This window comes from Protopterus annectens, chromosome 13.part0 (genome assembly GCF_019279795.1).
Source record: "Protopterus annectens isolate FY-2018-M chromosome 13.part0, PAN1.0, whole genome shotgun sequence".
Lineage (NCBI taxonomy): Eukaryota > Metazoa > Chordata > Ceratodontiformes > Protopteridae > Protopterus > Protopterus annectens.
Window position 1 is genome coordinate 1,248,441,815 of NC_056747.1, and position 27,613 is coordinate 1,248,469,427.

At 40.8% G+C, this 27,613-nt stretch overlaps 1 protein-coding gene across 1 annotated transcript in view; it reads left to right on the forward strand.

Annotated features, from left to right (window-relative positions):
- The window catches only part of OSBPL7 (oxysterol binding protein like 7), a 1,590,705-nt gene that overhangs the window by 1,141,319 nt on the left and 421,773 nt on the right, over positions 1–27,613 (forward strand). The window contains exon 15 of the mRNA XM_044054965.1: positions 24,615–24,868. Coding sequence (XP_043910900.1) covers positions 24,615–24,868 — 254 coding nt within the window. The remainder of the gene's footprint in view (positions 1–24,614; positions 24,869–27,613) is intronic.

Genomic DNA, 27,613 nt, shown 5'->3' on the forward strand with positions numbered 1-27,613 from the left:
GCACATGGATGGTCTCTGATGCTTCGTGCGTTGCCACTAACCTGGAGGTGTGAGTGTCTTTAATGAATATGGACACTCCCCCTCCTTTTGTGGTTCGGCCCAGGTTTTGGGGCCGAAATGCATGATACGAGGTATAACATGGTAGGGCTGGGGTGCTCTCAGGAGCCTTGAACCAGGTTTCAGTTACTGCACAGACATCGATGCTCTCCATACTGAGGAGTGCTTTGAGAGCCTGCATCTTGAGATTTAGACTTCTGGCGTTGAGCAACATTACCCTTAGTTTTTTTCCTTTATTGTTTTCTAAGGTGGTGGGTTTGTCTTTTGAGCCTTGCCTAAAAAAGGCACTATGGGGGTGGCAAGAGCCTTAGCCAATGTCCGGAAGCCCAGTGGTGACAGGTGCAAGCCGTCCCTTGCGAAGCAGCGTGGCTTGTCCAGCATGTCATCCCAAGCAGACAGACATTGGATCCCCCTAGAATGACACCAGTAATTGAGCCAATTATTAAAGCTGATCATCTTGTCTTTGTATAAGGAATATGTGTACAGGTAAATTATGTAACAACTGTGACATTTTCTTACAGAACTCAGAAAATGGCAGATCTTTGAACTGTGACCTGATTTAGTCACTGATGCACTATTCAGTAAGAAACTAGATTTCATCCAGAAAATTCTAAAAAAATAACGTATCAGAATTTGTATTCGTAATATGCATTCATCAGGTGTTATCCAGAAAGAGCATTCTGTAATAAGTGAAATTTAAGTCCTTTGGTGAGAATGGGATAAAATGTGAGGAAGGTCTGCAGCTTACATGTTAATCTTACCTTTGATAACTATGAAAGATGTAATATGTTCTTTTAGATGTTCTTACAGAGCTGAAAAGTTTAATTTATTCTGAAGTTCCCTCAGGGAGCTTTGTATTTTATATAAACTTTTGTGATTTATGAAGTGATTCTTTGAAAGTATGACAACGCCCCCCCCCCCCGCACTTTTTTTAACATATTTTTTTTTATTATTATTATTTTTTTGTTTTTGCTTTTTTCCCAGGAAAGAAGGCCTGATATTCTGTTTATCCTGTCTTGGGAACATGGACTACTGGTTGCTGTTGCATTTTTCTGTAGATTGTTTTTTTTGCAGGATTGCATTTTTGCATGATATGATAGATTGGTCGCAAAGACTTAGAATTTTTTATATTGAGGTGGTTGATCTAATTGAATGCTCTTATTCCAGGGGAACCATCCACACTAGGTAGCAGCTGAGATTTCAGCTTTAGAGGACCATCTGTTTGCATAAAATGTATATGTTCTTTAGCTCCCTTGCTTCGTTTCTTTGCACCAGTTCGTATCACAGTCTGATGCTGGGTTTGGAGGTCATGCTCAGCCTACATTAGACAGGTTTTTCGGGTATCGCTCCTTATGGGTATCATGGGAAAGTTCCCACATGCATTGCCAAAGAAATAAAAATGTCCTACAACATATGCAACCTCCACTGTCTGTATTGCCTGGAGAAGGAATACAGTGTTAAGTGTTGTCATAAGTGCAATTTGATTCAGCTACACTGAAAAGAAAGCGCATGTAACTCGGAGCCTATCTCTCTGCTCCAAGGATGGCAGCAATAAAGTGTACCAAAGCGGGCATCTAGTGGACGGTATTTTGTGCGATCCCAGGCATACGTCAGAGTGATGAGAGAATGGAATAATGTGCTCAGGCATGGACCTCCACTGACTAAGGACATTAAAGAAGCAATGTCTGCTTTTTTTCTGGTCTTGGTGTTCCTCAGCAAGGTGGGGAAAAACCTCTGTCTGTTCAGTGGTAGATGATGTAGAAGATGTCTGGAGAGGTACTCTCTTATCTGTCATCTTTTTGGTTAGCTCTGAGATTTGAGCATGAACTCACCCTGATGATCACTACCAGTCATGCGATGCCTGAGATCGTTGTTAAGAGCAGGCTACATGGAACTAGTTTAAGGAGGTTATTTCCATCCCATTACGAGTCCACCTTGGAGAGAAATTTAGAGACTATTATCCTTGCTTTTGAGACAGACAAGGACAGTAGGTCCTCTTTTCTGTGGATATCAACCCAAGATAACCTTCCCTTTTGGAAGATTGTCAGTCTGCTGAAGTCTTTCATTGGCTCACTTATTGTCCATCACTCCTGCATTGTCTTCACATACCCTGTGAGAGGCTGAACTTGTGTTTTGTCATGGAGGCAGAGGAAACTTGGATTTGGTTCCACGGTACTCAGGAGTGTTTTCCAGTGAGCCACCCAGGATTTAGCTGGGGGAGACGTCCCATCTAGTCAGAGAATGAAGCGATATCATCACATAACATCTTTTAGTTAACTTACTCACCACTTAGACTTCAGATGTTTGGGATCCCTCACCCACCTACTATCCCTACCTCCCTTCCCCCTTCTTAAGCGCCAGAGAGATTATTGTTTTGTGGCTTTTCTACTGTTTTATGTTTTATATCATGTGTCAATGTTATATGTTATGTGCATGCGTGTGTGCATGTATCTTGTACGTGCGGTAGGGGGGGGGACTGGGATGCATCCTGTGATATAAAATAGACGTTATTCTCTCTCATAAAATATGTCTTATGGGATGCCATCATTGTGGTCTGAAAGCACCCAAGTTCTGATTCTCCATCTCCTGAGAAGACTGATGTCCTCTTTATATCTTCCCCAGGGATCTGGAATGACAGCCTGTTGAAGTATCCTGTGGCAAATTCCTGTGTGAGTTCTTTAGACCAACACTGGCCTCAGCTGACACCCTGTTTTAATTTCCCAAAGGGTTGGAGTGACAGCCTGTTGAGGCATCCTGTGGCAGATTTCTATGTAATTTGTTTGGACCAGCATCACCCCCAACTGATGCTCCCTTTAAATCTTCCTGGAGGCTGAAGTGACATTCTATTGAAACATCCTGTGGCAGATTTGTGTGCCATTTTTGTTTTGGACCAGCATCGACCCCACAGACCACCACATCTTTCCATGTCACAGCAAGATGAGGATTCCAGTCTGATTTGTTTATGGGATCAATAAAAAATGTGTTATAAAATGAGTAAAATAATGTTGCTGCAGTTCAGTCAAATAAAGCAGGATACATTACACAAAACTAATTTCTAGGAACTTCATAAAGTTGCTGATGTTTGGGCAGCTACAAAGTTGCCAAGCAGGGCTTCCACTGGAGTGAAGCTTGTTAAGAAAAGGTATGTATGCAGGATGTTTCTTACCACATCCCTGGGGGTGCTAACATCGCTTTCCCATTTGAGCAGAGTGGTAAGCATAGCACATAAATATTCAACTGTTTCTAAGGTAGGTGTGACCCACATTGTTTGTTGGCCTAGGCACATTAATATGAAAGCATAGAAGTTGATCGTCAAAGGCAGTTCAGGTTCTGTAGGATAAAGTTTATATGCTGCGAGCAGCAGCCTGGCTGTAGAACTACACTATTTGAAGACAATCAAGATCAGTAGTAGGAAGACTTAAGTAGAGGGCATTACAGTAAACTGGATGTGTAGAGACCAGTGTACAGATCACTGCTGAGAAGTCCTCAGGTTGGTAACAGTTGCTTTATGTGGGTGGTAGTCCTTTGCCCCTGTGTCCCTTAACGATGGCTGATCAGTGAGAGTTACATCAAGATTTTGCATCTTTAATACACATTTCTGCCTTTTTCTTTCAGAAGTAATTTTGAGGTAAGGCTAGGAGTATGGCTAGGGATACTTTTATGGCCATTGCCTCAGTCTTGTTAGGATGGCACTTGAGTCGTCTTCTTCTAATCCAGGCAAAGATAGCATCCAAATAGGTATTCAAACAGTCCACAAGTAAATTAAACACTGCCATATGCTAATGAGAGAAGAAAACCTATTTATAGATGCGGTTTGCTTTTCAGTGCTATCTCAAATCTCTCTTTCAAATGACATCCCCTTGTGGAGGCATATAGTCTGTGAACAGCAATGGCCTCCAAAGAGAACCCTGTGGAACTCCACATTGTGAAGGGTAGCCTGAAGAATATTTTCCCCATAAACTGCTCTCCATATGTGACTTCAAAGATAGGAAGCAACAAGGCAAGGGCAGTGGAGTGAAAAAATGCATTGCGAAACATAAGCAGTTCAAAAGAATGTCATAATACTTTGTATAAAGTACTGCAGCACTGAGTTGATGCAGTATGTAGGATGTAACTTTAAATGTGAATGGCCTAGCTGCAGGAAGCGGTCACATGGTATAACGTCTGAAGAGTTCAGTTTGAGTATATACACTTCAGGCTACGTGTACCTCAGCAGCTTCTGAGTTATTTACTGACCATCTTGACAAACATCCATTTCCACAAGGTGTCAGATGCTTGAAAGTCCACAGCCTAAAGCTGAAGTAGTTGGTTGGTGAAGCAGTTGAACAAAGTCATGGATTTCAGACAAGAAATAATAACCACCTGGTCAAGCTTGCCTTTCTTAATTCAAGATTAAAGTCTACTTTTTTTCAAGTAAGGCTGGTAGATTATGCAATATCTTACCTCTGTCTATTAGAAGTGTGGATGAACTACAGTCCTTTAAGTACTATTTAGATATGTGGAGTTTTAAATTTTCTTCTGGTAGTGTTATTTTGCAAACTTGTAAACGGCCTTATTAGAGTCTGAGTTTGATTTACTGTTACGACGACTTATTAGACTCTGAGTTTCTCAAAATCATTGAGTCAGTGAAGCCTTTTCTGTTAGTGGTGAAGATGGAAAGCTGTATGGATGGAGACATTTATATAAGACGGAGGTATCAAAGCTGGTGTATCAGGAGGAAGAACAGCTAGAAGTGTCGTAACTAGTCTTTTTGTACAGAAATAGAGACTGAGAGAACTGTGGAAGATATGGGTTGCAAAGAGACTACTGAAGTTGTCTCCAAACAAGGCTGCAGTCCAGCAGGTCTCAGAAAGAAAGTCAACTATTCAGTGTAAATGGTCTTGTTAAATATTCTAGATATGGCAGATCATTAAAGAAACCCAGTAAAAGTATTAGCTGTTTGGGGGTTTAAAATACTTATAAAGACTGAATTGTTTTCCTTATCTGAAATCTGTTTTTAGTAAATACAAAATGTTTTAATTTTGTATGTAAATAGTTCATGACATTTAATATATATATTATATATATATATATATATATATATATATATATATATATATATATATATATATATATACACACACATACATATATATATATATATACGTATAATGAAACATGTATACTTTAAAGATGATGTAATTATATATGCATATATTTGTTTTTAAAGAGCTGAATGATCACCCTTCTCTGAGAATGAGAAAAAAATGAAACAGTACCATTTAGACAAAAATTCAGAAATTATGATCCTAGAATCATCATAAACTTAGAAAATATTTTCTATTTATATACCACTATTTCCAAACAAGGGGATATCCCACAGACACTCTAGACTTGTTACTGAGGTAGAAGACTGAACCAAAGACTGAACTGCATGACTTGCATGAGTCAATAATGAAAGACTGAGTATTTTGCGACATAAAAAATGATTTTATATGATACAGGCTTTTAAAAGAAATAGGCATTACCTTATCTAACACTGTGGGAATATGCAGAACTAGAGAAACTACAAGTTCACAGTTAAAAGAGTTACCTGATGAAGTGGATCAGTGCAAGATAAATGAGAGCTGAGTTTAAAAAGACAAAATTAAAAAATAAAATGAGAATACATTGTAGAGAGCCATGTGAGTAAGCATTTTATCAGTAAACGAGACAAGGAAACGAGCAATGAGGTACACAGAAAATAATGATGGTCAATTGAAATTGAAATGTCGTATACTAGGTGCGACTAAAAGTATAAGATGAAGTACTGTCCTTTTAATAATCTTCAAATCTGTCGTAGAAAGCAGTATTTTCAAGGATACATAAAAGGAAAGGCACATGCTCAGATGAATTTGTTGTTGAACAGAAACATGAAAATTAGATGCGGGCACTGTTGAAATAGAAAGAGTTGAAGCAATAAAATCTAAAAAGTTATCAAAGCCATTGAAACAAGAAAGTTGTCAGACTTTTGGCAAGAAATGTTAAGAAATAATGCTGAATTTAAATTTGGATACATGCAGAGTATAATATTTCTCTGTGAAGATACTTTTGAAGGGTTGCTAAACAGAATGCTGAGTATGTATTGATGACAATTCAATTCACCACTTTGGTCAAAAGCTAGTAACAAAACTGTAAAAACTATGATGTCCCATATTACATCGCAGAACTTAATCTGGTAGTGCTTTGGGTTGGCTTACAGAAATCTTGGATTGGCAAAAAGAATTCAGACTGTAAGCTAGGATTGCTTGTTTCTATCGACTGTCACATTGCAGAAGACACTTCTCTGATACTGTGCAGAACCATAGCTGTGGTATTATTAACTATGGTTATTTATATATAGGCTTACAAAGCTTTCCCAAAGGATATTGTATCAAAATGCATCATGATGCTGTATCAGTGATATGTGCTGCAAGCTTTCAGGAGTAGAACTGTGCAATGGTTGAAAATTGAAAAATGTAGGTGCCTTTAAAAAGCAGTTGAAATCAACAAAAAATGGTGAATAATATAGTTACTTTTCTAAAACATGGCCTGATTCTCTTCAGTTTATCTGACAGATCTAAATTAAAAAGAGTAAAGAATAAAAGAGAGCATTATCCCTTGCTCACAGCTGAATAATTTATCTCAACTGTGTCAGTTACTAAGTTTTTTTTTCAATATAATATCCAAACCACACATTCTGGCAGACACAGCTAGATGAAGAGCGTGTCAAATATGCACCCTTAATATGCCATTAGTGCAGTGCATATCCCTTAAACTTCTGTTTGGTATGTCACTGGCATCATAGGTGTTCCATATAGCTGTTGTGCAGGTTAATAAAGGCTTAGAAGGTGTACCAGGAATAGATGATGACCTAGTTTTTGATCAAACATAAGAGCAGCTTGACAAAGTAAGATATATAAGAGCAAATATAAAATGAGTGGCAAGTTTGAAATAATATGGGTTCTCTTTTGTCAGAGCAACTGAAGCCTGATACAGAAAAAGTCAGAGTACTTGTACAAATATCAAAGCCGGAAGCCATGCAGGCATTGGCGAGATTTCTAGAAATGGTTCAGTACCTTGGAAGGTTGGCACAGCTTTTTTCATTCCTGATATTCTTTTTCGTCTTTGCAACCATGACCACTTCTTGCCGATTTTTTCTCTTTTGTCGCATCATGCAATTGCTTTCATTCCTCCTCTGTAGCTTCATGGTGTTTCTACTCTTGCTCCCTCTCTTTGCCCCTTCTCCCCTTGTAGCTCAAGCTGTTTCATTTTTTCAGCTGCTTGACTTCCAGGCATCTAGTCTTTTTAATTGTCTGTATGTTAAGATCATCTGGGGGTTGCATTGGGTGGTCCTTCAGCTGCATTCTGCACACTCGTAGTCCCTGTAAGGCTGTCTTTACATCTAGTAGACTAAATGTTGACTCTGCACACATTGACTGTTATGTCATCCTTATTTAAGCCAATACGCAGGACTCATTTTAATTTCTACTCTTTAAAACAGCTATGCCAGTAACATTTTGGAACATTGTCAGAGCTCATCTTTTCTATTTACTGACTAAACAGTAAAGTAAATGCTTCACAGTGTATTCTGCTGTCTGTTTTCCATTGCATCTTCAAGGGTATACACATTTTGCTGGTAAAACTATCTTGCAGGTTGTATAAAAACAGTTTATGGTATATCCACATCACTGCAGACTACATATATGATGGATATGGGTTGTAGGGTTTACTACAGCCACCATTTATGCCAGGAGCAGGTAGTTATGGATGTGAGTCCAACATCATTGCCACTAGTTTTGTGAGGTACAGGGGATATGTGCCATAAATCCTGCACTGCTGTCACTAGCCTATTTTTGATGGCAAGGGGGCTAAAGTCTAATGATCCTCGCCACTGACTACCAAAATATGTGAGAGGTGGTTGGCATGAATAGCCTGTGGTAAATGTGAAATTGTGTCCTTGGGTTATGCCCACTTGCCACACCCAAATAAATTTTGCACTGAGCAGCTGCAGAATAGAATTGTAATCATTGGCTCCCCAGGGATTTACCCACCTCATGCGGAGTCAACTGCCTTCTGTCATCTGGTGCAGTCATGCCAAATGTAATAGAGAGTTATCCAAAATTATTTGTCATATGCAGGTATGCATGATATTTCCCCAGGAAGGGCTGTTGATACCCCTCCAATGTCAGCATCCTTCTTTCTGACTTGTAGTAGATCAGATGCCAGACAGATTAATTTGGTACGAGAGTCTGAGCTACAGTGAGCAAATCAGTAAACTAAATTATTGTAGCATATGACTAAGCAGTTTGTCTTTGAAAAAGTTAATTCCAACCGTCATACCAGTTCTTTGAGTTTGCCCTTGTAAACTAGTAAATAAAGCAGCAGCCACATAAATGAGAAAATGAGTAAGGCCACTCTAAAACAAAACGGGACAGGTTATTTCAAGTACAAAAATGGAAGTCAGCTAGGCTTAAAATTACCTGCACGGGCAGCTAGCCTAGTACTTATCTATGAACCTAAATGAAAATATATTCCTTAAAAGAAAATAAGGTAAAGCATAGACATACAGTTTAAATGTACATGTCAGTGATTGATTGCACTGGGAGTAATGTGCTAGACAGGCCGTTAACAGCAGAGTAACTCTAAAGGCATTTGTCTAGACATGTGCTTTACCGTATTACACATAATATGGTAGCCCGGCTACCATTGAGTAAATCAAAATCGCCAGTAGCTACAGATAACAGACAGGGATAATATTAGGTATCAGGGAAGGCAGACTGTATTTTCTGTTCTCTACAGTTCCTGTAAAAATGGTATACTGCCTCAGGTTTGAAAGACCATAATCCTGAGTGAAGAAGCAAATGCAGGTATCCTGATGATTTCCAAATTCCAAGCAACAGTTTCAAACAGAAAGTAAAGATTAGAAGTCTTGGTTCAGTACTTGTAGAAGGTTAATGTTGTTTTCATAACAAAGCAAATTTTTTATCACTTTTAAACCATGCTGCTTAGAACACATGTAGATCCGTTTTGACATGAGATAATGCAGCTTTTGATATGAAGCAGTGAGTGTGACTACAGTAAGCAATTCCGTTTTACTACACCCACATCATGCCTAAAGGTCCTACCGAACACCCTGATATTGAGCGATTTCAATTACCGCACCATTAACTGGGAAAACTACTTGAGTACAAATTCCCAGGCCCAGCTCTTCCTGGAATTCATCAACTCAAATGCCCTGGATCAGCTGGTAAACTCCCCTACCAGAGGTGAAAACATATTGGACCTGGTCACAATAAACATGGGTGACAGGTGTTCCACACCAGAGGTCAACCCATCACTGGTTAGATCAGACCATAAACTAATCACTCTGGATGTCCACACCCCACCACCACCCCCAACTAAGGAAACCACAGTAAAAAAAACTTTTCTAAAGCAAACTTCACCGTACTTAAGACAGAGGCGGTAAGTTTCACAGACCCCACTCTAAAGGATAATGCTGCCCAAGATACAGAAACCTTTACAAATGCACTCTGTGAGCATCTACAAGGATGCATGGATCATGCCATCCCTAGCAAAACCAAGACTCACTCCTCTAAGAGAATGAAACCAGTCTGGTGGACCCCTGCCATAAACAGGCTGTACAATAGAAGGAGGAAACTAGTTCAGAAAAAAAACAAATCCCAAGAAGGAAAGACATCCCTGATCAGTATCAGTAAGAAACTAAGGTCCCTCATAAAATCATCCAAGGCTAACTTCGAAAGAAAAATAGCCAAGGATTCAAAAGATAACCACAAAGCCTTCTTTAGCTATGTTAAGAATCTAAGTGGCAACTAGCAGATATGCACTGAACTAGTGCAAAATAGCACAAAATATACTGAACCTACTGATATTGCCAACATCCTGGCAGATAGATTCAGTGCAAACTTCACTCCCCTCTCACTCCCAAAAGGGCCCACAACATTATCGGAAAAGTGTAGTGTCCTGGAAATCACAGACGCACAGGTGAAAATTGCCCTTTCAAAAGCCAAAAACACAGCGTCAATGGGGCCAGATGGTGTCCCAGGCTGTGTCTTGCACGAACTACAGAACAAACTAACCCCCCACCTAAACACTCTGTTCAACCTCAGCGTCTACACAGGCTATGTGCCCATAGAATGGCGCATAGCAACAGTTATTCCACTCCACAAAGGAGGGGCCATAACTGACCCTGGTAACTATTGCCCCATAAGCCTGACTAGCCTGATCTTCAAGGCTGTGGAGAGCATCATCATGGAACTCATTAACAAAGACATTGGGGCCCTCCAAACACTTGACCCGACCCAGTTCTGCTTTGTTAAGGGCAGATCATGCCTACTAAACCTGGTTGACTTTTTCGAGACAGTCACCAAGGCCATAGACAAGGGAAAGGTTGTTCACACAGCCTACCTTGACCTTGCCAAGGCTTTCGACACCATTCCCCACTCGGGTATTACAGAAAATCTCACCAGCCTTAACATAAACCCCTATGCCACGAGATGGGTTACCACCTGGCTTACAGACAGAACTCACACTGTAAAAATAGTGGGCTCCATGTCCGACTCTAAACCAGTCACAAGTGGTGTCCTGCACTGGGACCCCTACTGTTTGGCATATACTTCTCAGAAGTACATGCAAACACAGGAGGACTATGGCTAACCACGTTCGCCGATGACTGCAAACTGGGAGCCATAATTGACTCTCCGGCTGGCACAGACATCCTCCAAAAGGGCCTTACTGAGACGTACACCTGATGTCAAAGTCATGGCCTCAAGCTAAATGCCAAAAAATGCATAGTCATCTCGTTTGGGAAAAACAAAACACCCACGAATTACCACATAGGCAGCAGCCCCCTTAATACAGAAGAGGTAATAAGAGATCTGGGGACCCAGGTAGATAGTAATCTCTCCTTTGACAATCATATTGCCAGAGTTGTTAGGAAATCCTTCTATGTGGCCCATCTAATTACTAGAGGGTTTGCATCTAGAAATAAAGAGGTTATAGTGCCCCTCTACTCGTCACTCATCAGACCCATCGTAGAGTACAATGCCCCATTTGGGATGTACCTCACAAGACACTTCCAGCAGCTGGAGAGACCATAAAAGTACCTCACTAAGAGGATTACTGGCCTCAAACATATGTCCTATGCAGCCAAACTGAAAAAACTCCAGCTGTACTCAGTGGCATATCGCTTACTCAGAGGTGATCTCTGACCTACAAAGCCATGTCCAATTCAGAATTGATGGGTATGCTCCACCTAAAGAAATCCAAGTCACTGTGAGCCACGAGCTCTAGTGAGCTAAACCTCGACACAACAATAATATGAACATGCTGGAGGTATAGATTCCTGTCATAGAGACTCCCCATGTTTTGGAACAAAATTCCAAACTACATTAGGCAGAGCTCCTCACTAACACTCTTCAAGAGAAACCTTGATGAGTTGATGGGTAACAGAAAATACATCCCTGGGATCACTTCATTGGCTCTGCTTGACAGAGGATCAGTTAATTAATCAATAGGGCGGCGAAAGCCGACACACTCTGGCTAGGCTTATAAATGCCCTCGGGCAGATAGCCTAGTACCTACCTATGAACCTAAAAAATTACTTGTATCATAAATTTTACGATACACAACTACTGGCAGTTTTAGTTCTAAGAAAGTGCACAACTGTTGATAACTTTTGAATAGTCAGCATAATGAAACATGCACCATAACCAGATGCTTTCTGGGGAGATTTCAGACTAATTGAGTCAATATTTGGAAATAATCAAACAGCAGATTTGTAATTTTAATGCAGTAAAAGCCTTCCAGATAATCAGACAGTTGAACTGCACAGCTTTTGTTCACCCAGAAGAGTATAGTCATGTTGATGCAAAATAATTTTTCTGCTTCTGTGTGTTAGCTTTCTGTTAAAGATCTCTGATTTGTACACAGTGCAGTATTCAGCCAGTTAAATTATCCTCTACTAAGCCATTTCTTTGACAGTGGCAGTCTAACTTTTGCTCTTTCTTCCTCAGACTGCAGGCTTCATGATCATACCAAGGCTCACAATTCCCAGTAGGGGAAGGGGATGTCTGATTTGGGTACAACTGATCTAGAGCACTGCTGAAAGCTTTACTACAATATCCTAACTACTTGGAGAAATTCATACTGTATTACAAAGGGAGCTGGGCAGGCGTGACTTAAAATAGTGCATGTTGCTTTACTGAAATTGTTCCAGAAGTTAATTTTAAATATTTAAATGAAAACTTACACAGCCTCAAAATAAATTCTGTATATCTTGATTGATTGTTTGTGCAGGGAAGGAGCTAGTTACTATCTCCTCTACAGTAAATATATTGACTCATGTCATTCTGTCATCGGGTAAGGAAAATCCTTAGTTTCACTGTAAAACTAAGTACCTTCTCTATCTCAGAGTTATTGTGAACATGGAGTTGCTATATCTAGCATGCAGAGAAGTGGAAATTGCAGCCATTCACATTATAGTTTAGGATCATAGGGAATTGCTAGTCTATCGACCTGGAGGTAATTTTAAGCCTAGCCATTTCAACCCACTGTAATACTGCAGAAGTACTAGTCAGTACCCAAAATTGCATTTAGTGATGACTCCCCATGTCCAGGAGAGTTGTAGGCGCTATCCCCAGTAAGAATTTATGGTGCCCATCCACTCGTCCAGGTTCCTCTTGAACAGTGTCATAGAGGTGCTCTGTTTCATATGAATTGGCACAGCTGTGGAGGGAGCAGTCACCCACATTGGGTTTGGGAATACAGTCCCCCTAAAGAAAATACTTCTGTGGTAACTGTGTAAAGTATTCTTAAATATTAAGGAGTATTTCTGGAATTCAGAGTTCTCATTCCCATTTTGACTACTTGGATTCACATGGACCAGTGTGTAAAGTGTGTGTGCTTACATCTTTAAGAAGCATGCGAGGCTGTACGTGCACATATATAACCTATATAATCCACATACTTGCACAACCTTAGTACCATTTTATAGAGGGAGCTAGGGAGTGAGCATGCATGATCATAGACATTAATTGTATATAAGTTACTTAAGTTACAGTCAATAGTCAGCAATAGCAATGCGTTTGTATATAATAAAGTTGCTTGAACAGAACCAACAGACTTATTTATTCGTGTCCTAACACAAAAGCGATAACTACTGTTCAGGCTCTTTGTGTTGCAGCATTAAATGAAAAAATAAAAAATAAAGTAAACCACAACACAAAAGTTCATTTGAATCACTTCTTTAAAACACAAATCCTGGCATCTCAGAGTGAACATCTTAAGGGTTACAAAACTTAAAATTCCACTTACTTTTATACACAGCAGCAGCTGCCATTTAAAAAGGCCAGTAAATAGAAGCAATCAATCAGTTGTCATACAATATAGTTCCACAACAATTCAGCATTTTTCACATAAATATGTAATGTGTTATATTTCAAAATATGCAAAGCTTTTTTCTTTCTTAGTAACAGTTAACATTTTTGCTTCCTTCTAGTGTTCTGTTGCACCTCAGAAAATATTGCAGCTTTAATTGTATTTCTGTTGCCTATAGGGCACTGCCGGTAATGCAGAGTAGCAGGACTCTATAATTATTTTCCTTGATAATATCCCGTTAGATTTTCATACTTCTTGTTTTTCATTCTCTTTTAAATTTAACATTGCATGCTTTGCTACATGGGCATCACAGTGCTTCCACCACATGGTGATGGAGATCAGTGGACCACACGTAAGTGCAAATCCAGCATACCGAGCAACGTGGTTATGCAAAGTCCAGTGTTCTCTGTTACTGCCACGAAATATGATAAAAATAAAAAGCTTTTCATTATTGTTGAGCATGATCTCCCAGTTGTCCATGACATTAATTAGAAAAATGTTTAACACTGAATCTGTAACATGCCCTTCAAATGTGGAACATTGAGGAATGTGGACTTTTTACAACTCAGAATGAGGAACATTCCTCATAATGAGGTCACTATTGAGTAACAATAATGGGTTTTTCTGCCCAGTATTTATAGCTTTGCCCATGTTTATTGAGCAAGGAAGTTGAGAGCTGTGGCTAGAAATAATATGCAGTAGCTGCTAGATGTTATGCAACTGCCATAATGTTCTGAGAGCTACTCAAAAACACTGGTGCAGTCTAGTGTTCTCCATTATCACCCACCGCATCACTGTTAGAGCAGTGTTTTGTTTTTCTAAAAAAGGAAGCTTTTTTAATAGAAACTACTTCATGAGATAAACTATTTAGTCACGGTTTATTATCTATTAAGTACCACCCTGACTATCCCTTAGGAATGCATATGGATAACTGGTTCTCAGCTTTTGCATCAGTGTGAAGCAGTCATCTGAAGCTAGTGAGCTATGGATATTATCTAAGTTGGGCCATATTCTAGAGCTCTTTGGCTCACTCCGCTTCAGTGCTACACTGCTGGGCCATTTGCTTTCCTTAAAGTTTCTGGAACAAGCACAGATTGTACTTCTCAAAGTAGCCATATAAACTCTTTCTCATTTGGAAAGAAGAGGGTGAATTTTCTTCCTTCCTTTTTGTCAGTTTTGAAGACTGGGGAGAGGTTTCATCCCATTCTAGACCTCGGTAACTTCATTATATCCACTACTGGATAGCAACTGCTAACCAGATCACTTCCCTGCTACCACAGTTTTTCTGGTTTATGTCTCTGGATTTAATGCAGTATTGCTAGCATATTATTTCATGGAGTCTCACGGGATATTTTTTTCAGTTCACTGTGGGCTAACATCATTTTTTAGTACAAGGTGTTGCTGGTTATATGGTTACCTCTGTCTAGAGTATTCATAAAGGTCCTGGCTTGGGTGACCACAGCCTTGCAGGTAAAGGATTTTCTAATGTTCTTCTGCTTGGGTGAGTGTTTCTAGATGGCCATGATAAGGACTGTTTGGGAACAGCTCTTTCTTGGATCCTTCTCTGGTTGCAGGATCTGTGGGCAAGTAAACTTGAACGATGTCCTCATTTTCCCAATGCCTAACAATTCCTTTGCTGGGCAGACCATAACAGTCTTCATTGTTGGCCATTCCTATTTAAGAAAAGGGCTGAGAAAGTGATGGATATGGTGTCCTAGGTACACAGAGGTGGCTAAAACTCAGACCATTATGTTGTACCTCTTGGGTTTCATGGCCAGCACCATTTACTCTGCCCCATTCATCTGCCTGCACATAATGGTGTTTCACTGGTCAGTGACGGATATGGTTACACAGTTACCACTTCCTTAAGGTTCTCGTTATGTCATTATCCCTGTCATTTGGGTGTGCAGTGGTGGAGGAGTTTTATGTAGCAGAGTGTGGTAGTTAATAGACGAGCACCTAAAATTTGATCTACATGTTCAACACAACATTTAAAAAAATTCACCAAAAACTGGGCTTGCTATATAGGCACAAACACTTTCTTAGCTCTAACAGTAAAAAGACCTTATCCATCACTTATCTACTACCTTCTGTAACCAGGTCTATCTTTATTTATTTTACATTTGTTGTCCGAGATTGTCCGACTGAGCTGAAGAGCCCTTTTTCAGCAGAGGACCGGGGAGAAATGCTCCAACATATTATACAATTTTCATTATGAAATAGCATTAAACAGCAATGTTACAGGATTATTACAAGGCATTAAGTAGCAATACAATATAGCATAACTATTTCAAGATGTATAAAAAGAAATATGTCATTAAGATGAGTATAGTTTTTGGGGTAAGTGGTTACAAAAACCCAGTTGCCAACTGGCTTACTGACAGAACCCAGACTGTAAAAGTAGCTGACTCCAAATCCAGCTCCAGGCAAGTGATAAGTGGAGTACCTCAGGGTTCAGTCCTGGGATCGCTCTTGTTTGGCATCTACTTCTCTGAAGTACAGGCCAGCACTAAGGGACTCTGGGTAACAAAGTTCGCAGATGACTGCAAACTGGGAGCCATTATTGAATCCCCAAATGATGTGGATATTCTACAAAAGGGCCTTACAGAAACAGTTGCTTGGTGCCAGAGCCATGGGCTCAAGCTTATTGCCAAGAAATGTATAGTTATCCCCTTTGGGAAAAAACATGTACCCATGAATTACCACATAGGTGGCAGTACACTAAACACCAAAAGTGTGATGAGAGACTTAGGAACAACACAGGTGGACAGTGGTCTCACCTTCATTAGCCACATTGCCACAACAGTCAGGAAATCCTTCTATGTGACACACCTCATCACTAAGGGCTTTTCATTCAGAAAAACGGAGGTCATTGTCCCACTGTACTCATCCCTCATTAGACCCATTATAGAGTACAATGCCCTGATTGGTATGTACCTCACAAGACATCTGCAACAGCTGGAAAGGCCACAGAAATACCTTACTAAAAGAATCACAGGCCTAAAACAGATGCCCTATGTTATCCGTCTAAAAAACTCCAGCTATACTCTGTGGTATGTCGTCTACTCAGAGGCGATCTCTGCTTAACATACAAGGCCATGTCAAACCCTAAGCTGTTGGACATGCTCCACTTAAAGAAATCCCAATCCCTCAGAGCCACACGCTCCAGGGATCTAAACCTTGTCATCACAATGAACAAAACATGCTGGAGGGATAGGTTCCTGACTCAGAGACTCCCCATACTCTGGAATAGACTGCCCATACATGTCAAGCAGAGCGCCTCCTTGACCCTCTTCAAAAGGAACCTTGACGAGTGGATGGGAGATAGGAAATTCACCCCGGGAATCACGTCAGTCGCCCTGCTAGACAGGGATCCAGGGGAGTAAATATTGTGGGAAGAAATATCCAGGGAATTGTTATGGCTAGGCTTGTATAGGCCCTAGGGCCGATAGCCTAGTACCAACCTATGAACCTATGTAGTTGCATGAAGGTAAGACATTTACAATAGAAAGTTTCTCTGAGGCAATATCACATAGTCGAAGTCTTATAACTTTGAACACGTAATGTTCGAACCATTATGTTCGAAGTTACAAAACTTTGACAATAAATTAAAAAAACAATGGAAAGCAAAATAAACTGTTTTAAGCAGGGGGCAAGCCCCCTGTACCCCCACACCTCCCGCTACTTAAATAAACCAACTCCTAGATCGTAACCCATTGAACAAAATGGAAACCTATGCTTATGAAGATTCCTATTGAAATGCTCGAACTTTTACAAATTCGAACTTATGGTCTCGACCATATGAGGTTTGAACTTGTAAAAGTTTGACTACGCGATAGGAAGCCTCTCTAACCTGCGGTGCTCCATTACTCACCAATGTACTCTCTACCCTAAAATCAAAACTAGAAATTTTCTATAATAAAATTGCTAGATTCACATCTAATGGTTACCCAGTACTGTGCAGCATAATACTCCCTAAATTGGCTCAAACTGCCACACTATCTCTCCTATATACAATTAATAACAGCACACAAAGTAGTATACAAAACCCTCAGTTTGTCCTGCCCTTGCCTCAGTCTTTACCTTCTACCTACCCAACAGATCACTTAGATCTGAAAATCAACATCTTCTGCAGATTCATAAGCTAAACCTACCAGCAGGCCAGCTCCTATACTCCCGTACTGTAGTCAGGATATGGAACTCTCTTCCAGTAACTGTTAGATCCAACCCAAACATTGCACCTTTAAAACTTCCTTACATGACTACCTGTCTTCCATTTGGAGCTGTAACTGCTGTAACCCCCTCCTCCTTCAAGTCTTGACCTCTTCTACTTCCTCATTCACGCTTTACCTACTGCTCAGTTCCTTCTTGTTGTAACATATTCCTATCTTATTTCTCAACTCTATTATACACTGTATTTTATTCTCATGCATCGTTAGGAGAGGCAACTTCTCTGTTATCTCTACTTGTACTTCCAAGCAGTTGTTAATAACCAGTTGCAAAATGTATCATGTTAATTTCCCAAGTTGTTTAGTATCCAGCTGGTAAGTTTTGTATGTATATATATACAATCATATCTATCTTGAACCTGTTGGAAGTTAACTTGCCTGTACAATTTATTTTAATTGTTCATAGGTTCATAAGTAGTACTAGGCTATCTGCCCGAAGGCATTTATAAGCCTAGCCAGAATGTGTTGGCTTTCGCTGCCCCCTTAGATTAGTTCCCTGTGCCTCTGTCCAGCAGAGCCATTGAAGTGATCTTTGGGGTAAACTTTCTGTTTCCCATCCACTCGTCAAGGTTTCTCTTGAAGAGGGTTAGCGAGGAGCTCTGCCTAATGTAGACTGGAATCTTGTTCCAGAGCATGGGAAGTTTCTGGGACAGGAATCTATCCGTCCAGCACGTCCTATTTATTGTTGTGGTGAGGTTTAGATCCCTGTAGCGTGTGGCTCGAGGGGATATGGTTTTCTTTAGGTGGAGCATGTCCATCAATTCTGGGTTGGACATGGCCTTGTATGTCAGGCAGAGATCACCTCTGAGAAGGCGGTATGCAACCGAGTACAGCTGGAGTTTCTTCAGTCGAGCTGCATAGGGCATCTGTTTAAGGCCAGTGATCCTCTTGGTGAGTTACTTCTGTGGTCTTTCCAGTTTTTGCAGGTGTCTTGTAAGGTACATCCCAAATGGGGCATTGTACTCTATGATGGCTCTGATGAGTGATGCGTAGAGGGGGCCCAATGACCTCTTTCGATCTGGATGCAAACCCTTTTGTGATTAGGTGGGCCACATAGAAGGATTTTCTAACCACTTTGGCAATGTGATTATCAAAGGAGAGGTTACTATCTACTTGGATCCCCAGATCCCTTATTACGTCTTCCATATTTAGGGGGCTACCACCTTTGTGGTAGTTTGTGGGTACTTTGTTTTTTCCAAAGGGGATGACTATGCACTTTTTGGCATTTAGCTTGAGGCCATGATTTTGACATCAGGTATCTGTCTCAGTGAGACCCTTTTGGAAGATGTCTGTGTCAGCCGGAGAGTCAATTATAGCCCCTAGTTTGCAGTCGTCTGTGAACTTGGTCAGCCATAGTCCTCCTGTGCCTGCCTGTACCTCTGAGAAGTATATGCTGAACAGGAGGGGTCCTAGGACTGAGCCCTGGGGAATGCCACTTGTAACCAGTTTAGAGTCAAACCTAGCTCCCGCAACTCTTACCATGTGGGTTCTGTCTGTGAGCCAGTTGGCAACCCATCTCGTGATGTAGGGGTTTATGTTCAGGCTGGTGAGCTTATCTATAATACCTGAGTGGGGAATGGTGTTGAAGGCCTTTGAGAGGTCTAGGTAGGCTGTGTGGACCACCTTCCCCTCGTCTATAGCCTTGGTAACTGTCTCAAAGAAGTCCACCAGGGTTAGGAGGCATGATCTGCCCATAAGAAAGCCGAACTGGGTAGGGTCCAGTGTTTGGAGGTTCCCAGTGTCTCTTAATGAGATCCATGATGATGCGCTCTATAGCTTTGCAGATCAAACTAGTCAGGCTTATAGGGCAATAGTTCCCAGGGTCTGTTGTGGCTCCAACTTTGTGGAATGGAATAACCGTTGCTGTGCGCCACTCTGTGGGCACGTAGCCTATGTTTAAACTATGTGTGTAGGTGAGGGGTTAGTTCATCTTTGAGCTTGTGTAGGGTGCAGCCTGGGACACCGTCTGGTCCCATTTATGCTGTGTTTTTGGATTTGGAGAGGGCTGTTTTAACCTGAGTGTCTGTGATTTCAGGGGCACTACATTCTTCTGGTATAGTTATAGGCCCTTTTGGGGGTGAGAGGGGGGTGAAGTTTGCACTGAACCTGTCTGCCAGGATGTTGGCTATATTGGTCGGTTCAATGTATTCTGTGCCATTCTGCACTAACTCCGAACAGATCTAAGAATTGCCACTTAGATTCTTGACATAGCTAAAGAATGCCTTGTGGTCATCTTTGGAATCCATGGCAATTTTTCTTTCAAAGCTAGCCTTGGATGATTTTATGAGGAACGTCGTTTCTTGCTGATACTGATCGATCAGGGATGTCTTCTCTTCTTGAGATTTTATTCTTTTCTGTACTAGTTTCCTCCTCCTGTTGTATAGCTTGTTTATGGCAGGGGTCCACCAGACTGGTTTCCTGTTCTTGTAGGAGTGAGTCTTGGTTTTGTTTGGGATAGCATGATCCATGCATTCTTGTAGGTGCCCGTAGAGTGCATTAGTAAAGGATTTTGCAGCTTGGACAGTGTTATCCTTTAGTATGGGGGCTTTGAAACTTCCCACCTCGGTCTTAAGTAACATGATGTTTGCTTTTGAAAAGTTTTTCACTGTGGTTTCTTTGACTGGGAGTGGTGTCGGAATGTGGATATCCGGAGTGATTAGTTTATGGTCAGATCTAACCAGTGAGGGGTTGACCTCCAGTGCGGAACACCGGTCGCCCATGTTGGTGATGACCAGGTCCAATATGTTGTCACCTCTGGTGGGGGTGTTGACTAGTTGATCCAGGGAGTTTGAGTTTATAAATTCTAGGAAATGTTGGGCAAGGGAATTTGTACTTGAGTAGTTCTCCCAGTTAATGTTTAGGTAATTGAAATCACCCAATATCAGGGTGTTAGGACCTTTATGTTTCCCAGTGTTTCCAGGAATGTGGAGTTGGGGTCCTGGGACATGGTGGGTGATCTGTAGCAAGCTATAATTTGAATAGCTGTTTTGCCCATTGTTAGTTGCACGTGGATGATCTCTGAAGCATCGTGCTGTGCCACTAACCTGGAGGTGTGGGTATCCTTGATGAATATGGATACTCTCCCGCCTTTTGTATTTTGATCTGGGTTTTGTGGCGAAATGTATGGTATGAATTGTAGCCTGGTAGTGCTGAGGTGCTCTCTGGAGCCTTAAACCAGGTTTCTGTTACTGCACATATATCGATTTTCTCCATACTGAGGAGTACCTTGAGTGCGTGCATTTTGAGGTTTAGACTTCTGGCATTGAGTAGCATTACCCTCAGTTTTTTGTTACTTATACTATTTACGGCGGTGGGTTCGTCTTTTGAGCCTTGCCTAAAAATGGCACTATGGGGTTGGCAAGAGCCTTGGCCAGTATTCAAAAGCCTAAGGGTGACAGGTGCAAGCCATCTCTAGCGAAATAGCGTGGCTTGTCGAGCATGTCATTCCAGGCTGACAGGCACTGGATCCCCTTTGAATGACACCAGAAGCTTAGCCAGTTGTTGAAATTGATAATTTTTTCTCTATACCATGGTATCATTCTTGGTGAGGGCAGGATGCTTCTCAGGGTCAGGGTCATACCGGCCTGGGCTACGTGATCAGAGAGCTCCTCCATGTCTGTTTTCATGTAGTCCAGGGAGGTATGGCTCAGGTCATTCACACCAAAATGGACAATGACAGAGTCATATTTGTACTTGTTCTGGAGTGACCTGAGTGCTTGTGTTATGTGGCAGATCCTGGCACCCGACAGGCAGCTAACAGTAACCTTCTCCTTGTTCAGCCTAGTGAGTGGGACGTCAGTGTTCCTGACTATGGAGTCACCTATTACTAGTGTGTTGGGTATGTTATTTTGCCTTAAAGGCTGTGATTGTGTGGCACACTAGTTTTGTGAAGTATGTGTTTCATTGTTTATGTTGGGTGGGTGGAAGTTGCTTGGATGTCTGCTTTGGAGGTCTCTGTTGCTTTTGCAGATTTGTATTTAGAGCCTCCGAGTATGTTTTTGTGTATTTGTGTGTGTTTTTTGCCAGTGCTGGTTTCATATGTCTATGTGAGACTGGTGATGTGATGCAAGTAATTCCCTTCTCCTCTTGACTGCCTGGTCCAGTCTTGGGTTGAGAGAGCTTAGCCTCCAGTTTGGCTGTATAATTGCATCTCTCACATGTATTAGTGTTTGCTGGAAGGAGGAGAGGGTTGTCTGTGTACATGAGGCAATTGTAACATTGCCTCAAAATGCCCAGATTCACTAGTTGGACCAGAGAGTACACCTGAATCTTCCCTTTGGACATGCCTGGATAGGTACAGTGAACTGTTTTACTGATTGACTGGTAAGGTCGAATAGAGAGCCTTGTCCTTCTCTACAGTATATGGGGGTCTAGTACTAAGATTTATTAGTGCTTGATGAGTTTTGTGCAAGTGCCAGGATGAGAAGTGAATGGTTTGAGTGCTTAAGATAAAGTTTGTCTAGTTGAAGAGTAGACTTTGTGAAGCTGGGAATAGTTATACCGTAGCTAACCGGCGCGCAAAACAAAGCAAATGCAGGTTTTATAGCAGGGAAATTAAAGAGATAGAAATTAGCCCAAAATGGCCAATAAACTACTAATTTCTGTGCTGAAACCACTCCTCCATGGACAGATAGGCTGCTCAAAGCTCCCTCTCTCACAGTGAACAGAGAAACTTCCTTCTATTCAAGAAAGGTATGAGCAAACACAGAAACTTGTAACACAGCCCTGAATTCAGCACTAACCTGAAAACTGGACTATACTAGCTTAGAAAGGCGGGAAAACAAGTATTTTTTTTTTTTCAGAAAATAAAGCAGATACAATAAAAAAACACTTTAAATGCACAGAAATGGCTATCACAATTGAGTGTGTAGCCTACAACAGTTAAACAGGTAATTTAAACACAAAACTGACTTTGTTAAAGTGCAGGCAGTAAAACAAGTACAATATGTAGCTGAAACAAGTACTTAAATCACAGAAACTCTAGAAAATCGGCATTTTAGGTGGAATTAGCTAAAGGCAGCAAGAAAATGCATAAAAATGATACATAATCGCTCCAAAGTCTCTGTTTTGTCTCTCTGCTGCTGTAGAACTCTGCAGGGCACCAGGCAGGAGCCTGCTGAGCTGTATACTAGCGCACAAATCTCGCAAATGTGGGTTTTATAGCAGGGAAATGAAAGAGATAGAAATTAGCCCAAAATGGCCAATAAACTACTAATTTCTGGGCTGAAACCACTCCTCCAGGCACAGATAGGCTGCTCAAAGCTCCCTCTCTCACAATGAACAGAGAAACTTCCTTCTATCCAAGTAAGGTATGGGCAAACAGAGAAACTTGTAACACAGCCCTGAATTCAGCACTAATCTGAAAACTGTTCAAGATTGTTAATTGTACCTGGTGCTTTTCTTCCCAGGCCTCCACTGAAAATGGCTCGTGCAGCCCTGTGGACTATTCTGGTAATCAAATGCCAATTAAAAAAAATATATATATATATATATATATATATATATATATATATATATACACACACACACACACACACACACACACACACGGTCTACTAATCAAATGCCAATAAAAAAATATATATATACATATATATATATATATATATATATATATATATATATATATGGGTCTACTTCAGTAGACCAAACTTTTACATACTCGACAATAAAGTTTCCCAGATGAAAGCACCGACAACTTCAGAAGACCGACATCCGGTACACCGACTTCGCACATGGGGTAAATAACTGCTTGGCCATCCTGTTGAACTTTGCCCCTTACCACTCGTTGTAGTGCGATCTCGGAGTTAGTATACTTAGTTAGGAGGATGTGGGGGGCAAAGCCCCCCACATCGGTGAGTTTAGTTTAGTTTCGTTAATTGTTTTTTTTTGGGATGACCAAGCGGTTACTTAGCTCGCATGCAAAGTCGGTGTTCCAGATGTCAGAATTCTGTAGTTGTCGGTGCTTTCGTCTAGGGCAAGTGAGTGTTGGGTAATTAAAAGCTCGGTCTACGGAAGTAGACCCAGCTAGCTATATATATATATATATATATATATATATATATATATATATATATATATATATGTACATATACACACATATATATATATATATATATATATATATATATATATATATATATATATATATATTCCTTTATTTATATATTCTCACGCTGAGGTCTCTCCACCTCAGAGTAGATGTGTTCATTCAACAAAAATAAGTCTCCCACTTTCTCTAAAATTCTGTGATCTCAGAATGAAGAAAACCTATGCATTAGTGCAGTTTGTAGTGAGCAGAAAATAACTGAGCAAAGACATGCATGAACAGACATACACTCATTCTGTACGGCTTAAAAAAATCTTCCACAGCAAATCAAACTATAGTTGCACACAGCATTGCAGGCCACATCATCTGAGGGCCTCTAATACTCTAGCCTTACACTCTCTCATCTACTAGCACCTCTTAATTTTACCTCCTCCACCCTGAATCTCATTATCCACAGCATTTCCCCTATGATGTACACCTGAAGTAGTATCATGTAAAATTGTACATTTCTGTCATAATTGTTACGCCTGTTAATTGCTGCTGTTGCTATTGTACAGTTTTTTACATTCTGTTCTTTTTTTTATACATGTACAACTTCTTTGTTACACTTTTTTTCTTTGTTAATTATATTACCATGCAGTACCTGCAAGTGATCACTTGTGATCAGTGTATTACCCTGGTCAATAAATGGAAAATAAAAATAAAAAAATGCTGAAGCAAATAAACAGAGCTTTTCAGCACCAAAAAAACAAAGGAAGGTTTGAATAAAGCATATTTATGTAGGTATGCTTAACTTTCACTTTTGTTTACTAAATATAAGAGAAATGTGACCTTTATTCCTGACTTGTAATGTTATTTTTTCTTCGCATGTTCTGTGTGAACAGGAACAAACAGCCTTGCTTATGTCTCCTTGAATGACGTCACCAGGAGGTCATGTCTTCCAATGCCAGGTCCTAATACAAGTCACATAAGTCTGTGGAATATCTTGCGGAACAACATTGGGAAGGATCTGTCTAAGGTATCGATGCCAGTCCAGCTAAATGAACCGCTTAACACTCTACAACGCTTCTGTGAGGAGTTGGAGTACAGCGCACTGCTTGATCTTGCCAACCACGCCGAAGATCCCTTCGACCGCATGGTACTTACAGAAGCTGGTAACAGTAATGCATGTAATGCAGTTGTACTGAGGGAAAATGGGATTCAGCACTTACGTTACTGAAAATTAGTTTAGTTTAAAGCACAGGATCTGAATATCTTGTTTCATTGAAACAGACAGTGCAATTTCTGGTGAATGTGTGACTTGATAGTTTATTATTATATTGAATGAGAGAGTGGCATCTGTTACTGTGTTGTGCTTCAGTGATTTGGTCAGTGTTGTACCATATAGAAGGTCGAGTATGTGTGTGTTTTTCTGTGACAGGAGTAGTTGCTGTAGTACAAACATGCATATGACAACTTGCTGGCCTGTGAGCTGCTAAGCTCATTACTGAACTAGGGCCTGACCAGCCACCCTTCTGTTCTACCCTCATCCCTTCTTCTGTCTGCTATAAGTATCCCAGAACTACTTTGTTACTTGTACTTTACTGCTGTTTCTGTCTGTTTATTTATTAGGGTCCAGCCTGAACTCTCCTTACGGCTACCACAAAATGCCTTCTTCTGTTCCTTTTCATATGCACTCCTTAAACTTACTTCTTGATAGCACATTGAGCACATTTTCATTTTCTCCTCTATTCCAGGTGTGGAAAGGGTTTATTCTTTTTTCTCCATGTCTCTGTGTGACTGCTTGAACTAGATATATTACTCCCAATGGATCTTTCCCATTGCCTTGTTCAGTGCTTAAAGATTTATGAAGTTCAGTCCAGTTACCTGCACACCATAACCTCATGTTCACACCTACCACTGCCGTTTCACATATTACTGTAAGTTTTGATGTCCCGGTTCTTTTCCTTCTTTATCCTCTTCAGGCTTGCCTCTGTGTGTATGCATGCTTTCCATGGATTCCTTCAGGAAAACGCATTGACAAGCTCTTGTTTTTTTGCATTAAATCTAGCTACTACTTTTTTATCCACTTTGTGATTTGCACAATTTATTGGTGGTATAAAGAGGACACAGTGTGTGTTCCTTTATTCTGACAACATAAAGTGGATACTGCAGTTAGGGACAAGATATAGTGTTGTTTTCTGATTTGGACATGTGAGATTATAATGTAGTAACAAAGTAATTGTTTATTCTGCTACTGTGAGACAGACAGACCTGCCACATAAATTGTATAAGAGCTTTTCTGGTACTGTAAATAGGTGGATTTGTTCCATGAACTGAGGAATTTATCTGGACTCTGCAGAATTGAGAGGTGGAGTTTTCAGAGAACACAGAAGTGTGGCAGATACCCAAATGAAACTGTGCAATTTTCTATAAACATCTTTATTAAATTATGACTAAAACAATAACACATATTCACTAAATAAATGGTGTGGAAATTGTGGGTAGAGAGCCTTTAGAAGGCAGTGAGGGATATCATCAGAATTAGTGACAGACTCGTGGCAGTCAGACTCCAGTTTAATGACAGGACAATATTCATAATCTCAGTTTATGCCAGACAGCAGGGTTGTGATACTGAGGAAAAGAGTGCATTCATACAACAGTTGCAGGACCTACTAGATGAGATCAGTTGGCATAATTACTAAGGTCTTTGCCTCCTATGAACAAGTAGAAGGTTCAAGTCCTGACCTCCAGCCAGTGCCTGTTTGGAGTTTGCATGTTCTGCCTATGTCTCTCTGGGGTTCTTCCCACATTCGAAAAACATGCTGAGTGTTTCCATCTCAAACCCACCAATGACTGGAGGTGTGGGCAACAGCACATACTCTAGTGCCTAAAGCGGGAAGAGTTGTATAGATAAACCACTTTCGGCATCTACTGTGGTGTGCAGTATCCTTAAGAGAGGAGAGCATGGGTCACAGACTGTGCGCCATGCCAGGGCTACCCACTCGATGGTGTAGAATATGGCTCTAGGTGATTCAGTCATGTTGACGAATGTAACGAAATAGGTACTGGTATTTGCAGGTGATAAGTGGGTTAAGGACCTACCCATGGGAGTGGTGTATGTGCCTCTGTTGGACAGCATGTGCTGCCATAAAGCTCAGCAGCCCTTGGCCATTAAGCTACTGGCTGGTCAGCGTCTAGTTCGCCATCCTGGGTTATCTGAGATTGTTCTGTTGAGTGAAAGCTGGGCATAAAAGCAATCAACCTGCCAAACATGAACTAAGAATTGCTACACACAATGTAAGTTCACTGACAGGACGGAACTTGAAAGTGGATGACGTGATAGTATAGAGGAGGCTGGACATCCTATTTATCCAGGAGACAAGAAGGAAGGGTAATGCAGCAAAGCCGCTTGGCTTGAGATACAGAGGCTACTAGTCAGGAGAAGGACAGGCTAGAAATGGTGTGGGAATTGCAGTGAGAGAGCCTTTAGAGGGCAGTGAAGGATATTTTCAGAATTAGTGACAAACTCATGACAATCAGACTCCATTGTAATGGTAGGGCAGTATTCATAATCTCAGCCTATGCCCCACAGCAGGGTTGTGATAGTAAGGAAAAGAGTTCATTCATACAAATTCTTCTAGATAAAGCAGTACAACATGAATTGGTGTTGATAATGAGTGACTTGAATGCACATATTGGGACAGACAGAACAGGATATGAGGACTGCCTGAGTCCGCATGGGTGGGGCAAACGAGTAAAGAAGGACAGGCCATTCTAGATTTCTGTCTAGCAAATGGCTTGATAGTAGCCAACACATGGTTCAGAAAGAGAAAGAGTCAGAAGATCACATGCAAGAGTGGCCAACATGCAAATCAGGTGGACTTCCTCCTAGTAAGGAAAG